The sequence below is a fragment of the Grampus griseus genome, assembly GCF_964374135.1.
Source record: "Grampus griseus genome assembly, chromosome: 9".
NCBI lineage: Eukaryota > Metazoa > Chordata > Mammalia > Artiodactyla > Delphinidae > Grampus > Grampus griseus.
The window spans coordinates 85,430,170-85,449,146 of NC_139003.1; the positions used below are offsets into that span (position 1 = coordinate 85,430,170).

General features: G+C 37.7%; 1 protein-coding gene across 2 annotated transcripts in view; it reads left to right on the forward strand.

Moving 5' to 3' along the window:
* Positions 1-15,734, forward strand: part of FAM185A (family with sequence similarity 185 member A) — a 66,218-nt gene extending 50,484 nt beyond the window's left edge. For both annotated transcript variants that reach the window (XM_082662364.1, XM_082662365.1), the window contains exon 8: positions 15,511-15,734. In XM_082662364.1, coding sequence (XP_082518490.1) covers positions 15,511-15,623 — 113 coding nt within the window. In that variant the 3' untranslated portion in view covers positions 15,624-15,734. The remainder of the gene's footprint in view (positions 1-15,510) is intronic.
* Positions 15,735-18,977: the final 3,243 nt, after the last annotated feature.

Below are 18,977 nucleotides of genomic sequence, written 5' to 3' on the forward strand. Positions count from 1 at the left end.
AAAATTATTATTTGTTTTGTTGATATGTGGTCAGTGGTCTTTGATGTTACTGTTGCAGTTGTTTTGGGGCATCATGAACGACGTCGCCCATATAAGACATCAAACTTAATTGATAAATGTTCTGTGTCTTCTGACTGCTCTACTGATTGGCTGGTCCCCTGGTTCTCTCCCTCTCCTCAGACCTCCCTATTCCCTGAGACACAACAATATTGAAATAGGCCAGTGAATAACCGTACCATGGCCTCTAAGTCATCAAGTGAAGGGAAGAGTTGCACATCTCACTTTAAATCAAAAGCTAGAAATGATTAAGCTTAATGAGGAAGGCATATTGAAGCCAAGATAGGATGAGAGTTAGGCCTCATCCGGGTAGCCAAGTTGTGAATGCAAAGGAAAAGTTCTTAAAGGAAATTAAAAGTGCTACTCCAGTGAACACGTGAATGATAAGAAAGTGAAACAGCCTTATTGCTGATATGGAGAAAATTTTAGTGGTTTGGATAGAAGATCAAGCCAGCCACAACTTTCCTTTAAGCCAAAACCTAATCCAGAGCAAGGTCCTAACTCTTTCCAATTCAGTAAAGGCTGAGAGGGATGAGGAAGCTGCAGAAGAAAAGTTTGAAGCTAGCAGAGTTTGGTTTAAGGAGGTTTAAGGAAATAAGCCATCTCCATATCATAAAACTGCAAAGTAAAAGCAGCAAGTGCTGATGTATAAGCTGCAGCAGGTTATCCAGAAGATCTAGCTAAGGTAATTAATGAATGTGACTTCACTAAACAACAGATTTTCAATGTAGAAGAAACAGCCTTATATTGGAAGAAAATTCCACCTAGGCCTTTCATAGCTAGAGAAGAGAAGTCAGTGCCTGGCTTCACAGCTTCAAAGGACTGAATGACTCTGCTTAAGGGCTAATGCAGCTGGTGACTTAAAGTTGAAGCCAGTGTTCATTTACCATACTGAAAATCCTACACACCTTCAGAATTACGCTCAATCTACTCTGCCTGTGCTCTATAAATGGAACAACAAAGCCTGGGTGACAGCACATCCGTTTACAACATGGTTTAGTGAATATTTTAAGCCCACTGTTGCTACCTACTGCTCAGGAAAAAAAAAAAAAAAAAAAAAAACGAAAAAAAAGATTCCTTTCAAAATATTACTGTGCACTGACAATGCATCTAGCCACCCAAGAGCTCTGATAGAGATGTATAATGATATTAATGTTTTCATGCCTGCTAACACAACATCCATCCTGCAGCCCACAGATCTGGAGTAAATTTGACTTTCAAGTCTTATTATTTAAGAAACACATTTTGTAAGGCTCTAGCTGCCATAGATAGTGATTCCTCTGATGGATCTGAGTAAAGTGAGCTGAAAACCTTCTGGAAAGGATTCACCATTCTAGATGCCACTAGAACATTTGTGATTTATGGGAAGAGGTCAAAATAGCAACATTAACAGGAATTTAGAAGAAGTTGAGTCCAACCCTCATGGATGACTTTGAAGGAAGTCATGACTTTGGAGGAAGTAACTGCAGATGTGGTGGAAATAGCAAGAGAACTAGAATTATAAGTGGAGCTGGAAGATGTGACTGAATTGCTGCAATTTCATGATGAAACTTTAATGGACAAAGAATTGCTTCTTATGGATGAGCAAAGAAAGTGGTTTCTTGAGATGGAATCTAGTCCCGGTGAAGATGCTAGCAGATTGTTGAAATTATAACAAAGGATTTAGAATATTACACACATTTAGTTGATAAAGCAGCAGCAAGATTTGAGAGGATTGGCTCCAATTTTGAAAGAAGTTCTACTGTGGGTAAAATGCTATCAAACAGTATTGCATGCTACAGAGAAACAACGAAAGGAAGAGTCAGTCAATACACCAAACTTCGTTGTTGTCTTATTTTAGGAAATGGCCGTATCCACTCCAGCCTCCAGCAGCCACCAGCCTAATCAGTCAGCAGCCATCAACACTGAAGCAAGACCCTCCACCAGCAAAAAGATTATTAATTGCTAGTCAGATAATGGTTAGCATTTTTCGTTTTACTCTTTATAAATTTTTATTATATAAAAAAATTATAAAATTTTAAATTATGCTTGTAAATGGATGCTATGAGGAAGATGCATGCTTACCTCATTGGTTATTATGAAGCTTCTTAGGCCATTTAATTATTTTTCTGTTATTTGTTACTATATCTTATACTCTAGCCCCTATTTCCTAAACCAGGAAGGACCAAATTTTAGAGCAAAGTTTATTTCCTGCCCACAGTCCAAGAATCTGGGTACTGATCAGCAGATTTCTTTTGGAGAGTAGCACATGATGTACGATGAGGTTGGGCCCCAGGTTGTCTCTGATAGTAGATTAAATCCGTTAAAGTAATCGTACAGAGGGACTTCAGATAAACACAACAGTCTCCTGTGGAGCGAGCTGTATGAACAAGTTATTGAGTTTAGAGAAACTTTTGTTTCATTTTGATTCCAAAACTGGTGCCCAAAAGGCCACAGACCTTATTTATCAAGTGGATATCAAGTGGAATAATTTGAGGCCTAGAAAATTAAAGCAGTTTACTTTTCCTATGGAGATTTCCAATCTGAAACCCAAATTTGGAAGTAATGAGCAACTTTATGTGTCAGTTGTTATTATAGGCAGCTGAGCTCAGCTCTTTTGGGCCACCATACAGAGCCTATGAGGCATAGAAACAGAAATACTCTCACTGCTAAGAGGTCTGGATTGTATCTGTAACATGATTTCTGCAAGAAACCATGCCAATAAAATTTAGTTCTTGGGGCTCAGGCTTCCCACAGGGTTTGATGTGTCAAACCTGTAATTTTATTTAAATTCCTGCTCCATGGTTTCCCTTGTTGTTGCCGTCACTGGTAAATAACTGTGTATTGTGTAATTCTTTTTTTTTGAATTTTATTTTATTCTTTTATACAGCAGATTCTCCAATTTTATAGACATCAGTATACACATGTCAATCCCAATCGCCCAATTCATCACACTACCACCCCCACCCCTGCACCGCTTTCCCCCCTTGGTGTCCATACGTTTGTTCTCTACATCTGTGTCTCAGTTTCTGCCCTGCACACCGGTTCATCTGTACCATTTTTCTAGGTTCCACATATATGCGTTAATATACGATATTTGTTTTTCTCTTTCTGACTTACTTCACTCTGTGTGACAGTCTCTAGGTTCATCCAGGTCCCTACAAATGACCCAATTTCGTTCCTTTTTATGGCTGAGTAATATTCCACTGTATATATGTACCATATCTTCTTTATCCATTTATCTGTCGATGGGCATTTAGGTTACTTCCATGACCTGGCTATTGTAAATAGTGCTGCAATGAACATTGGGGTGCATGTGTCTTTTTGAATTGCGGTTTTCTCTGGGTATATGCCCAGTAGTGGGATTGCTGGGTCATATGGTAGTTCTATTTGTAGTTTTTTAAGGAACCTCCATACTGTTCTCCATAGTGGCTGTATCAATTTACATTCCCACCAACAGTGCAAGAGGGTTCCCTTTTCTCCACACCCTCTCCAGCATTTGTTGTTTATAGATTTTCTGATGATGCCCATTCTAACTGGTGTGAGGTGATACCTCATTGTAGTTTAGATTTGAGTTTCTCTAATAATTAGTGATGTTGAGCATCTTTTCATGTGCTTCTTGGCCATCTGTATGTCTTCTTTGGAGAAATGTCTACTTAGGTCTTCTGCCCATTTTTGGACTGGGTTGTTTGTTATTTTAATATTGAGCTGCATGAGCTGTTTATATATTTTGGACATTAATCCTTTCTCCATTGATTCGTTGGCAAATATTTTCTCCCATTCAGAGGGTTGTCATTTTGTCTTGTTTGTAGTTTCCTTTGCTTTGCAAAAGCTTTGAAGTTTCATTAGATCCCATTTGTTCATTTTTGGTTTTATTTCCATTACTCTAGGAGGTGGATCAAAAAAGATCTTGCTCTGATTTATGTCAGAGAGTGTTCTTCCTGTGTTTTCCTCTAAGAGTATTTATAGTGTCTGGTCTTACATTTAGGTATCTAATCCATTTTGTGTTTATTTTTGTGTATGGTGTTAGGGAGTGTTCTAATTTCATTCTTTCACATGTAGCTGTCCAGTTTTCCCAGCACCACTTATTGAAGAGACTGTCTTTTCTCCATTGTGTATTCTTGCCTCCTTTGTCATAGATTAGTTGACCATAGGTGCGTGGGTTTATCTCTGGGTTTTCTATCTTGTTCCATAGATCTATGTTTCTGTTTTTGTGCCAGTCTTAATTACTGTAGCTTTGTAGTAGAGTCTGAAGTCAGGGAGCCTGATTCCTCCAGTTCCGTTTTTTTCCCTCACGACTACTTTGGCTATTCGGGGTCTTTTGTGTCTCTGTACAAATTTTAAGATTTTTTGTTTTAGTTCCATAAAAAATGCCATTGGTAATTTGATAGGGATTGCATTGAATCTGTAGATTGCTTTGGGTAGGATAGTCATTTTCACAATGTTGATTTTTCCAATCCAAGAACATGGTATATCTCTCCATCTGTTAGTATCATCTTTAATTTCTTTCATCAGTGTCTTATAGTTTTCTGCATACAGGTTTTTTGTCTGCCTAGGTAGGTTTATTCCTAGGTATTTTCTTCTTTTTGTTGCAATAGTAAATGGGAGTGTTTCCTTAATTTCTCTTTCATATTTTTCATCATTAGTGTATAGGAATGGAAGAGATTTCTGTGCATTAATTTTGTATCCTGCAACTTTACCAAATTCATTGATTAGCTCTAGTAATTTTCTGGTGGCACCTTTAGGATTCTCTATGTATAGTATCATGTCATCTGCAAACAATGACAGTTTTACTTCTTCTTTTCCAATTTGTATTCCTTTTATTTCTTTTTTTTCTCTGATTGCCATGGCTAGGACTTCCAAAACTATGTTGAATGATAGTGGTGAGAGTGGACGTCCTTGTCTTGTTCCTGATCTTAGAGTAAAGGCTTTCAGTTTCTCACCATTGAGAATGATGTTTCCTGTGGGTTTGTCATATATGGCCTTTATTATGTTGAGGTAAGTTCCCTCTATGCCCACTTTCTGGAGAGTTTTTATCATAAATGGGTGTTGAATTTTGTCAAAAACTTTTTCTGCATCTATTGAGATGATCATATGGTTTTTATTCTTCACTTTGTTATTATGGTATATCACATTGATTAATTTGCATATATTGAAGAATTCTTGCATCCCTGGGATAAATCCCACTTGATCATGGTGTACGATCCTTTTAATGTGCTGTTGGATTCTGTTTACTAGTATTTTGTTGAGGATTTTTGCATCTATATTCATGAGTGATATTGGCCTGTAATTTTCTTTTTTTGTAATATCTTTGTCTGGTTTTGGTGTCAGGGTAATGGTGGCCTCATAGAATGAGTTTGGGAGTGTTCCTTCTTCTGTAACTTATTGGAAGAGTTTGAGAAGGACAGGTGTTAGCTCTTCTTAAATGTTTGATAGAATTCACCTGTGAAGCCATCTGGTCCTGGACTTTTGTTTGTTGGAAGATTATTAATGACAGTTTCAATTTCATTACTTGTGATTGGTTTGTTCATATTTTCTATTTCTTCCTGGTTCAGTCTCGGAAGGTTATACCTCTCTAAGAATTTGTCCGTTTCTTCCAGGTTGTCCATTTTATTGGCATAGAGTTGCTTGTAGTAATCTCTTAGGATGCTTTGCATTTCTGTGGTGCCTGTTGTAACTTCTCCTTTTTCATTTCTAATTTTATTGATTTGAGTCCTATCTCTCGTGTTCTTGATGAGTATGGCTAATGGTTTATCAATTTTGTTTATCTTCTCAAAGAACCAGCTTTTATTAGTTTTATTGATGTTTGCTATTGTTTTCTCTGTTTCTATTTCATTTATTTCTGCTCTGATCTTTATGATTTCTTTCCTTCTGCTAACTTTGGGTTTTGTTTGTTCTTCTTTCTCTAGTTCCCTTAGGTGTAAGGTTAGATTGTTTATTTGAGATATTTGTTGTTTTTTGAGGTAGGCTTGTATTGCTATAAACTTCCCTCTTAGAACTGCTTTTGCTGCATCCCATAGGTTTTGGATTGTCATGTTTTCACTGTCATTTGTCTCTAGGTATTTTTTGATTTCCTCTTTGATTTCTTCTGTTATCTCTTGGTTATTTAGTAATGTATTGTTTAGCCTTCATGTGTTTGTGTTTTTTACATTTTTTTCCCCTGTAATTGATCTCTAATCTCATAGCATTGTTGTCAGAAAAGATGCTTGATAGGATTTCAATTCTGTTAAATTTACTGAGGCTTGATTTGTGACCCAAGATGTGATCTATCCTGGAGAATGTTCCATGTGCACTTGAGAAGAAAGTGTAATCTGCTGGTTTTGGATGGAATGTCCTATAAACATCAGTTAAATCTATCTGGTCTATTGTGTCATTTAAAGCTTGTGTTTCCTTGTTAATTTTCTGTTTGGATGATCTGTCCATTGGTGTAAGTGAGGTGTTAAAGTCCCCCACCATTATTGTGTTACTGTCAATTTCCTCTTTTATAGCTGTTAGCAGTTGCCTTATGTATTGAGGTGCTCCTATGTTGGGTGCATATATATTTATAATTGTTATATCTTCTTTTTGGATTGATCTCTCGATCATTATGTAGTATCCTTCCTTGTCTCTTGTGACATTCTTTATTTTAAAGTCTATTTTATCTGCTAGGAGAATTTCTACTCCAGCTTTCTTTTGATTTCCATTTGCATGAAATATCTTTTTCCATCCCCTCATTTTCAGTCTGTATATGTCCCTAGGTCTGAAGTGGGTCTCTTGTAGGCAGCATATATATGGGTCTTGTTTTTGTATCCATTCAGCAAGCCTGTGTCTTTTGGTTGGAGCATTTAATCCATTCACATTTAAGGTACTTATCGATATGTATGTTCCTATTACCATTTTCTTAATTGTTTGGGGTTAGTTTTTGTAGGTCCTTTTCTTCTCTTGTGTTTCCCACTTAGAGAAGTTCCTTTAGCATTTGTTGTGGGGCTGGTTTGGTGGTGCTGAATTCTCTTAGCTTTTGCTTGCCTGTAAAGCTTTGATTTCTCCATCGAATCTGAATGAGATCCTTGCCTGGTAGAGCAATCTCGGTTGTAGGTTCTTCCCTTTCATCACTTTAAGTATATCATGCCACTGCCTTCTGGCTTGTAGAGTTTCTGCTGAGAAATCAGCTGTTAACCTTATGGGAGTTCCCTTGTATGTTATTTGTCGTTTTTCCCTTGCTGCTTTCAGTAATTTTTCTTTGTCTTTAATTTTTGCCAATTTGATTACTATGTGTCTCGGAGTGTTTCTCCTTGCGTTTTCCTGTATGGGACTCTCTGTGTTTCCTGGACTTGGGTGGCTATTTCCTTTTCCATGTCAGGCAAGTTTTTGACTATAATCTCTTCAGATATTTCTCAGGTCCTTTCTCTCTCTCTTCTTCTGGGACCCCTAAAATGCGAATGTTGTTGTGTTTAAGAGGTCTCTTAGGCTGTCTTCATTTCTTTGCATTCTTTTTCTTTATTCTGTTCTGCAGCAGTGAATTCCACAATTCTGTCTTCCAGGTCAGTTATCCTTTCTTCTGCCTCAGTTATTCTGCTATTGATTCCTTCTAGTGTAGTTTTCATTTCAGTTATTGTATTGTTCATCTCTGTTTGTTTGTTCTTTAATGCTTCTAGGTCTTTGTTAAACATTTCTTGCATCTTCTCGATCTTTGCCTCCATTCATTTTCTGAGGTCCTGGATCATCTTCACTGTCATTATTCTGAATTCTTTTTCTGGAAGGTTGCCTGTCTCCACTTCATTTAGTTGTTTTTCTGGGGTTTTATCTTGTTCCTTCATCTGGTACATAGCCCTCTGCCTTTTCATCTTGTCTATCTTTCTGTGAATGTGGTTTTTGTTCCACAGGCTGCAGGATTGTAGTTTTTTTTGCTTCTGCTGTCTGCCCTCCTGTGGATGAGGCTATCTAAGAGGATTGTGCAAGTTTTTTGATGGGAGGGACCGGTGGCGGGTAGAGCTGGGTGTTGCTCTGGTGGGCAGAGCTCAGTAAAATTTTAGTCCACTTGTCTGCTGATGGGTGGGGCTGGGTTCCCTCCCTGTTGGTTGTTTGGCCTGAGGCCACCCAACACTGGAGCCTACCCGGGCTCTTTGATGGGGCTAATGGCGAACTCTGGGAGGGCTCATGCCAAGGAGTACTTCCCAGAACTTCTGCCGCCAGTGTCCTTGTCTTCACGGTGAGACACAGCCACCCCCGCCTCTGCAGGAGAGCCTCCAACACTAACAGGTAGGTCTGGTTCAGTCTCCCCTGGGGTCACTGCTCCTTCCCCTGGGTCCCGATGCGCACACTACTTTGTGTGTGCCCTCCAAGAGTGGAGTCTCTGTTTACCTCAGTCCTGTCGAACTCCTGCAGTCAAATCCCACTAGCCTTCAAAGTCTGATTCTCTAGGAATTCCTCCTCCTGTTGCCAGACCCCCAGGTTGAGAAGCCTGACGTGGAGCTCAGAACCTTCACTCCAGTGGGTGGACTTATGTGATATAAGTGTTCTCCAGTTTCTGAGTCACCCACCCAGAAGTTATGGGATTTGATTTTGTGATTGCACCCCTCCTACTGTCTCATTTTGGCTTCTCCTTTGTCTTTGGATGTGGGGTATCTTTTTTGATGAGTTCCAGTGCCTTCCTGTCAATTGTTCATCAGTTAGTTGTCAGTGTGTGTTGTATAATTCTTAAAGTGATTTACAAATATGTACTATTCTGAGGTCAAAAGAAAGCCTGGAACTCTCTTAAGGTAAAACATTTACCTACTAAAGAGTTGTGCACAGTGTGTATTCTTTGGGATGCATTCTCTAATCCTTATGAGATCCTTGATTCTGAGTTTCGTGCTCTACCCATATATGGCAAATTGGATAGGTGGTGAATACCTTAGATAAGGTATTTCTGGGAATAAGTTGACTTCTCTGTTAAGTTTTAGACTGGGTTCATCAACTTAGATATGAAACCTCACCATTGTATATCAAGCCATTTTTAAGACCAAAAATGCATGTGGTACAATTTAGATGATTAGAGATAAAGTATGTTGTCAGCCAAATGATTGTTGTTTGTCATTGTCTGCATGGTAGGGAAAGTGGTATTACTGGGTTCACTTTATTTTAGTCAAACTGGAAATGTAAAGCATAATAAAAATAAGTTCATTTGGTATCAAAATAAACTACCAAGTCAGAAGAGAGTTCTCAGCTTGTTTGTAGGCTGGAGACATACATTTAATGGTATTGTGATTTATAATGGAAAATGGGTTCATTTGTTGGAAAAGATGTTGAAATGGGACCAAGCCCACAGGATGCCATTTTAAGAGCTAGAGACAGTATTTTCTCTCCAAATGGGCGAAAAAATCTAGTCTTTTGATATGACTCATAGAAATAACTTATTTTGAGAACACATTTAAGTTTTGGTTTTCTCCAAGTTTACAGCATATGGATTTGTCAGTCATGTAGATGTGCTTCCGGATGACATGGAAGAAATTTGGTAACAGGATGAAGAATGCTGTAGGTTTATGGCTGTCTACTTAAAAATACTTTGACAGGTAGTTAATGTAGGATCTGCCTTCAGATCCTTTGTGCTTTTATGGTGTTTTTGTTTCTCCATTTTGTTAAAGTGTAAGATCCTGGGAGAGTGTAATAAGTAGACATCAGCTTTGTTTGTTAACGTTTCCCAAAAAAAAAGGAAGATCAGGTTTTGTTCCCATTCACCTGAAAACTTTATCTGTTAAGGACAGATTGTAAATGTTAGACTTTGCAGGCTACATACGGTTTCTGTTGTTTACTCTTTTTTTTTTTTTTTTTTATAACCCTTTAAAAGTGTAGAAGTCGGGCTTCCCTGGTGGCACAGTGGTTGAGGGTCCGCCTGCCAGTGCAGGGGACACGGGTTCGTACCCCGGTCCAGGAAGGTCCCACATGCCGCGGAGCAGCTAGGCCTGTGAGCCATGGCCGCTGAGCCTGCGCATCCGGAGCCTGTGCTCCGCAATGAGAGAGGCCACAACAGTGAGAGGCCTGCGTACCGCAAAAAAAAAAAAAAAAAAAGCGTAGAAGCCATTCTTAGCTCTTAGGCCATAAAAACAGGCGTCAGGCCAGATTTCGCCTGTGGGCCATAGTTTGCTGATTCCTAGACTAGAGATCAAAGTACAGACCCCAGTCTTAGAGCATGTGAATTCTGTTTGTAATGCCTGGGTTTTTTGGGTTTTTTTTAGTTTTTGTTTTCATGTTTATTTTGGTCATATACGAAACACTGAACCACAGCCAAATCTTACCCTGAGGAAACTCTTCCCAGTAATGAAGAAAAAAGATTTGTGCACCTAAAAGTGTAATCATGTAAAATTTAAGAAACAGTACAGCCATAGAAGGTATAAGATGCCAAGTAAAAACACAAAAACCTGTTCAACATCACTAGCCATTGGTATGGTACAAATTAGAACCAGAATGAGATGCTACTACATACCTATTAGAATGGCTAAAATAAGAAATACTGATAATATCAAATGCTGGCAAGGATGTGGAGAGATTGGATCTCTTCTGCATTGGTATTGGGCATGGAAAATAATATAGCCACTCCTGAATTCAGCCTGGTATTTTGTTAAAAAGAAAGTACCATATGACCCAACAATTACATTCCTGGGCATTTATCTTGGAGAAATGAAACTTAGTGTTCACATAAAAACCTGTACATAAGTATTCATAGCTTTATTTATAATAGCCAAAAAATGGAAATGACTAAAATATACTTCTGCCAGTAAATGGTTACACAAACTGTGGTATGTCCATACGGTGGAGTAGTATTCAACAGTGAAAAAGAACAGTCTATTAATACCCACAACTTGGATAGAAGTTAGGGGCATTATGCTGAGTGAAAATAGCCAGTCTCAAAATATTGCATACTGTATGATTACATTTATCTAATGTTCTTGAAGTGACATTATTATGGATATGGAGAACAGACAAGTTGTTGCAAAAAGTTAAGAAAGGAGAGGGAAGATAAAACTATAAAGAGATATCACATAGAACTTTCTTTGTGATGATAAAACAATTCTGTATCTTGATTATAATGATGGTTATGTGAATCTATACATGTGATAAAATCTCATAAAAGTACACACAAAAACGTGTAAAAGAGTGAGTGCATGTAAAAAATGGTGAAGCCTGAGTAAGCTCTGTAGTCTAATTAATTGTATGCCAAACAATTACCTATTTTTGATAATGCACGATGGTTATTATAAGATGTCAACATTGGAGAAACTGGGTAATGGGTGCACAGGACCTCTTTGTACTATTTTTACAACTTCTTTTGAGTCTTTAATTATTTCCCAACAAGAAATTACAGAGAGCATGATGTAGGGAGGGGAAAAAAGATGGGAAGAGGGAGAAAGAGAGAAAGATAGAAACAGTGAGGGCTTCTAGGCTAGAAGTAGAATAAAAAGGACTGAATTACCCTTCTACTTAAACCAACAACAACAAAAATTTTTAAATAGACAAAATACATGAAAAAACAGTTTCTAAGATACTGTACATCAGGCAATGAAAGAAAGTGATCACTAAGAGCTGGGAAGCAAGCAAAATGAGTCCCTGCTTACTCCCTCAAGAGAGTCTTCAGGCTGTAGTACATGGAGAAGGGACTAATGTAGAGCCCAGCAGACTCCTTGAATTGAGGAAACCATAAGGAGAGTCCACAGAGATTGATAGCTAGAGTTTATAAAGTACCAGAAGGAATAGAACCTAATGCTCACACAAGTCCAGGAAAAACGCCTATCCCACCTGCCAGACTGGAAAATACCATAACTCATGGAGCACTGGGTAGAGCACTTAGTAGTTGGAAAGAGCCCTAGACTGCGCATTCCTCCAGAACTGCCTAACAAATCATAAAACAAGAGATGAAAAGTTGAAATTGTTTCCAAGTACTTTAACTGCACAAAGCTTGAGATTTATAGAAATACAAAAATGCCTGGAACCCAACAAAATAAAATTCACCATGTCTGGCATCCAATCAAAGATTATCAGACATGCAAATAGGCAAGAAATCATGACCCAAGATGAAGTGAATATCAATCGAAACCTATACAGAAAAGACACAGATGTTAGAATTAGCAGAGAAGAAAAATAAAATAGTTATTATAACTGAATTCCACATGTTGGGATAAAGTTAAGTAAGACATGGAAGATATAAAAAAGACCAAAATTGAATTTCTAGAAATGAAAACTACAATATCTGAGACAAAAAATACAGAGGATGTGATTAGACATAAAAGGATATTTCTTGGGCAAAACTGATTAATTGCATACTTGCTCAAAACCTAGTGTACTGTTGACTTTTTCATTATTCCAAATAATTGAGAGAAAATATAATGATGGGCAGCATTATAACTAGCTCAAAAATATTTGCTTGTAAAAATTTGTTGCTAAGATGTCCTGGGTTGCACTTTTGTCAAGGGAAGAACAGATAAAAAATGTTGACATTAAAAATATTTGGTTTTACGGGATTGTGTGTGGTGTTAGAGCTTTTGTTTGTGAAAAACGTGCATTAAAACTAAGACTTCAGGGGCTTCCTTGGTGGCGCAGTGGTTGGGAGTCTGCCTGCCGATGCAGGAGACACAGGTTCGTGTCCCAGTCCGGGAGGATCCCATGTGCCGCGGAGCGGCTGTGCCCGTGAGCCATGGCCACTGGACCTGCACATCCAGAGCCTGTGCTCCGCAATGGGAGAGGCCACAGCAGTGAGAGGCCGGCATACCACACACAAAAAAAATAAAAATAAATAAATAAATAAGATTTCAGAGTAGTTATTTAAATCCTTTTTCAAAAGTGTATAATTTATTTTCCTAGCCAGCTGGTAAGCTTTTTGAGGGCATTACCGTGTCTTTTTACATGTTTTGAACCTCCCTAAAATACTTAGCATGATGCTTCCCATAGTGGGTGGTCAGTAGTGTTTATAATGTAAAAGAGGGAATCCTCCAGCTGTGATGCACTGAAATTTAACCTGTTCCTAATAAGACAGCACCAGAATTATCCCTCAGAATGTAAGTAAGCAAAGTCTGTTACAAGGTTTGGAGTGGGGAGTGGTGGGGTCGGGGGCAGGAAGAAGCTCACCTTAGCCAAGAGGCTTATTTTTAAACAAGGCTATTTTTAAACAAGGAACAGAAATTCTGCCAATTACTCCTTAGAGCCCTGTCTTTGTCCATGGCTAGAGCTGATTAGATCAGGTGCATTTTGGGTTAAATAATGAGTAATGCTTATCAACCAGGTATTTGGAAATCACTCAGTCAGTCAAACTTGGATATTTATATACTTGAGTAGATTTGGACATGGCAGATTTTGAGAGCAAATGCTAGAGTTTAAAAACATGTCCTGAGAAGAAACTTTTCTCTCACTTAAAGGAAGCCAAGCCACAGGGGGATAGGTTAGTCATTTCCCATTTCTTGGTCAAAAAAATATTGTCTGATTTTCATTGGTAAAGGGGATTAAATAAGGAACAAGGTTTCTGCAGCCCCAAGTTCCAATCTCTGTTACAAGATTTTTGTAGGAAGGAATTTATAAACTTTACAAATAAGAATTAGAATCTCCACAGATTCAACCCAAAGTACAGAGCTTTCAGTAAATTTCTTATTTGCAAGATAAGGCTATTTTCCAGCAACTTAAATGGAACTTTACAAACTGTCTTGCTTGTGAGTATTGTCCCTAAGCTAAAATCACTTGTGTGTTCATTTTGTTAGTAACAATAGAACTGTGCATTGTCTCCTCTGCTGCAGAAGGAAATGGGTAGATTTGGCTTCTCCTTCCGTAAGCAAGAAACTCATGATTGAGGAGGTAAAAGATCTTAGATATTTGGGAAACCCTTACTATTGTTGATGCTTTACTATTGCTATTAAAATGTGTAAAAAATAATAGAACAACCAATATTCAGGATTACCAGTTCTTTCCTCTACGTTTATTTGAATTACTAGAAAAAGAAGTTCTGTACTATACAAAAACTATTGGTTGTAGATACCTTGAAATCCTGACCTGCTAAATGTGGTAAGGCACAAAAAGATGAACAGATTAAAATTGATAAAGTTGAACCCCTTAATGATGAAGATTGGGGGAAAAGAGAAGCTTCTAATACAGGGATTACTAGTTGGAATGAGAGAGATTTTAAGCAGTTTACTGAGAAGTGGGTTGTGATGATACTGAAAATACAGCAAGAGAAGTGGAAGGAAAAAGAAACTCTAGAGGAAGTCATTGAATATGCTGCTGTCTTTTGGGAAGGATCCAGTGAAGATGTAGATAGATAAGATTATGGCTCAGATTAAAGGGGAGAGACAAGAATTCACAGGAGAATTTGTATCACACAAAAGCACGTGACACAAAGATTGAATGGTACAAAGCACCTTTTCAGCAGCTGGGAACATCATATGATACTAACAAAGGAGAAAACTGTCCTAGAGAAGAGAGTTGTTTCCTGATTTGTGTGCTTGGATTCAACAAAGAAAATGTATATGATGAATTGAGCCAGTGTATTCACAACATTCATCAGTTCAGATTTGACTGGTCTCTTAAGTTCAGAATTGCAGTGGATCTCCAGAGGAGGTGTAGCATCTTAACTACCTTGATTGAAAGAAAAAACAGAACTAGAAGACTAGAGATGGGAAACAAACCAGGTGAGCTCAATGATTGCCATAGCCTATTACCTTGAGAGTGTTTCCAGGCTGCAGGGCAGGGATGGGTATCGTAGGCAGAGCCCAACAGACTCACCACGTGGAGGAGACCAGGGCTGCTAGAGTTAACAAGAGAAAGTTCCAGAGCAAACAGAGGTACACAGGGTGCCCATGACTGTTCAGCAAAGTACGGATCAGCATCTGTGTGAGGAAACCACCTGATACATGCTACAATATGAATGAACCTCATAATAATTATGCTGAAATAACCTAGATATTTTTTAAAAGACTACGTATTGTATATTTTGTATGACTCCATTTATTAAAATCTTAGAAAATGCAACTAATCCAAAGTGACACAAAGTAGATTAGTAATTATTGAAGGATTGGTGGGGGTCGGGGGGGTTGTAGAGGTGACAGGCCGGTGGGGCATGAGGGAAAGATTACAAAGGGGCACAGGGAAACTTAGGAGTGATGGATATGTTCATTATCTTGATTGAGGAGATGGTTTTGCAGACTTTTACATATGTAAAAACTTATTACATTACATACTTTAAATACATGTATTATTTTGTCAATTGCACTTAAATAAAGCTCTTTTTAAAACGTGCATCCAAAAAAAATACAAACAAAAAACAGAGTAGTTTCCCTTTCAGAGTTGTTCTGAGGAAAAGAAAGGAGAGAACAAGCCCAAGTAACCTATTTGCAACTCTCTTCCAACTCAGGTTGTCTTTACTAAGATTTTTGCAGTTCAAAAGTGTTTTTCAGTTTTAGAGATGTAGTGTTAAGATCTATGTAGTCAAATATTGCTCTTGTCAATCAAGATATAATTTTATGCAATTTTGTGTTTCAGGCCTCCTGAATCAAGCAAGCAAACATGAAAAATGGATTAAGGCTGATGCTCCAAAAGGCACTGTAAGCTTTAGAAGCCAAAGCTGGTTTCAGTCCCTGAAACTGCAGGACTAAGAATGGTTTGAGTTATGTTTCTAAATTTTAACAACGATTAGTAGATCTGTGACTACAAAAACTCAAATACCACTGTTCATATAAATGTTGAAAACAATAAATTGGGATGTCTTGGGGCAGCCTTTTCAAAATTTGTACTTAGCTATTAGTTTTCTTCTATAACAAATTACCACAAACTTATTGACTTAAAATAATACCTGTTTGCCCTGGGATCTCCTGGACCCTGACTCCACCCAGCAGTAACCCAGCACTAGCCCCAGGGCCTCCCAGGGTTCTGCCATCAACCATCAACCAGTGGACAGCAGCATCTGCACAAGGCAGGACCTGGCAACCAAGCAGACCAGGGGCCAACCTAGCCTATCAGACCACGTACATAGTCAGCCTGCCAAAACAGAAAGACCCACACAACCCTCATAGGAGGAACCCCTAGAGCATATAACTGTTGAGAGGAGAGTGCACTGCTGGAACACAAAAGGTCACTTCTTCAAGGTTGGGAAACATAACCAACCTACCAGGTGCATAAAAATAAAAACAACTAGTTAGGCAAAATGAGGCAACAGAGGAACATATTCCAAACAAAGGATTAAGTTAAAACACCAGAAAAAGAACTAAGTGAAGTGGAGATATGCAATCTAACCAAGAAAGAGTTCAGGAGTGTGATTGTACAGATGATCAAAGAACTTGGGAAACAAATGGATGCACAGAGTGAGACATTAGAAGTTTTTAACAAAGAGTTAGAAAATAGAAAGAACAACCAAAGAGAGATGAAGAATACAATAACTGAAATGAAAAATACACTAGAGGGAATCAGTAGTAGACTAAATGATACAGGGAAATGGATTAGTGAGCTGGAAGACAGAGTAGTGGAAATCAGTGACGCTGAAGGAAAAAAAAAGAAATGAGGACAGTTTAGGAGACTTCTGGGACATCAAGCTCACTAATATTTGCACTATAGGATTCCCAGAAGGAGAAGAGAAAGAGAAAGGGGCTGAGAACATAATTGAAGACAATAGCTGAAAACTTCCCTAACCTGGGAAGGGGAAACAGACATCTAAGTCCAGGAAGTGCAGTGAGCACCATACAGGATTAACCTAAAGAGGCAGACACCAAGACACATTGTAATTAAAATGGCAAAAATTAAAGACAAAAGAGAATATTAAAAGCAGCAAGGGAAAAGCAACATGTTACATAAAAGGGAATTCCCATAAGCCTATCACCTGACTTTTCAACAGAAACTCTTCAGGCCAGAGCAGCATGGCATGATATATTTGAAGTGATGAAAGGGAAAAACCAAAACCCAATAATACTCTGCAAGGCTCTCATTCAGATTTGATGAAGAGATAAAAAGCTTTACAGAGAAGCAAAAGCCAAGAGTTCAGCATCACCAAATCGGCTTTAAAGAAATGTTAAAGGAACTTCTGTAAGCAAAAAAGGACACAAGAAACATGAAAATCATGAAAGGAGAAAGCTCATTGGTAAAGGCAAACATATAGTAAAGGTAGGAAATCATTCATGCACAAAGCTAGTAGGAAGGTTGAAAGACAAAAGTAGTAAAATTGTCTATATCCACAATAAGTAGTTAAGGGATACACAGACAATTATATGTAAAAAGTGATATCAAAAACAGTAATCATGAGGGTAGGAGAGTACAAATTCTGCGTTGTTAAAATGCATTGGAAATTAAGAGATCAGCAACTTCAAACAATCGTGTATATATAGATTGCTATATGTAAATCTCATGGTAACCACAAACCAAAAATCTATAAAAGATACACACGCAAAAAAGAAAAAGGAATCCAAACATAACACTAAAGGTAGTCATCAAATCACAAAAGAAGAGAACAAAAGAAGGAACAAAAAAGACATACAAAAACAACCCCAAAACAGTGAACAATATGGCAATAAGAATATACATATCAATAATTACTTTAAGTATAAATGGATTAAATGCTCCAATCAAAAGACATAGAGTGACTGAATGGATTAAAAAACAAGACTCATATATATGCTGCCTACAGGTGACTCACTTCAGATCTAAAGACACACACAGACTGAAAGTGAGAGGATAGAAAAAGGTATTCCATGCAAAGGGAAATCAAAAGAAAGCCAGGGTAGCAATATTTATATCAGATGAAATAGACTTTAAAACAAAGACTGTAAGAAAAGACAAAGAAGGACATTACATAATGATCAAGGGATCAATCCAAAGAGAAGATACAACAATTATAAATATATATGCACCCAGCATAAGCAAAGCTAAACACACAAAGCAAATATTAACAGACATACGGGGAGCAATGGACAGTAACACAATAGTAGTAGGGAATTTAATACCCCATTTACATCAATGGACAGATCATCCAGACAGAAAATCAATAAGGAAACACAGGCCTTAAATGATACACTAAACAAGATGGAACTTATATAAACATTCCATCAGAAAGCAGCAGAATACACATTCTTTTCAAGTGCACATGGAACATTCTCCAGGATAGATAACATGCTAGGCCAGAAAACAAGCCTTGGTAAATTTAAGAAAATTGAAATCATGTCAAGCATCTTTTCTGACCACAATGCTGTGAGACTAGAAATCAACTACAAGAAAAAAGAAAAACCTGCAAAAAATATAAACATGTGGAGGCTAAACAATATGCTACTAAACAACCAATAGATCACTGGTGAAATCAAAGAAGCGATAAAAGAATACCTGGAGACAAATGAAAACAAAAACACAACAATCTAGAATCTCCGGGATGCAGCAAAAGCAGTTCTCAGAGCACAGTTTATAGCAATACAAGCCTGCCTCAGGAAACAAGAAAAATCTCCAATACACAACCTAACATTACACCTAAAGGAACGAGAAAAAGAAAAACAAACAAAACCCAAAATTAGTCAAAGGAAAGAAATCATAAAGGTCAGAGCAGAAATAAATGAAATAGACTCTTAAAAAAAAAAGAAAAGATCAGAGAAGCTAAGAGCTGGTTCTTTGAAAAAATAAAGAAAATTGATAAACCTTTAGCCAGATTCATGAAGAAAAAAAGAGGATCCAAATTAATAAAATCAGAAATGAAAAAGGGGAAGTTACAACTGATGCCATGGAAATAGAGGATCATAAGAGACTACTAGAAACAACTATGTGTCAATAAAATGGACAATGTTGAAGAAATGGGCAAATCCTAGAAATGTACAGTCTTCCAAGAGTGAACCAGCAAGAAGCAGAAAATATGAACAGACCAATTAGAAATAATGAAATTGAATTAGTAATAAAAAAACCCTTCCAACAAACAAAAGTCCATGGCCTGATGGCTTCACAGATGAATTCTGCCAAACATTTAGAGAAGAGTTAACACTTAC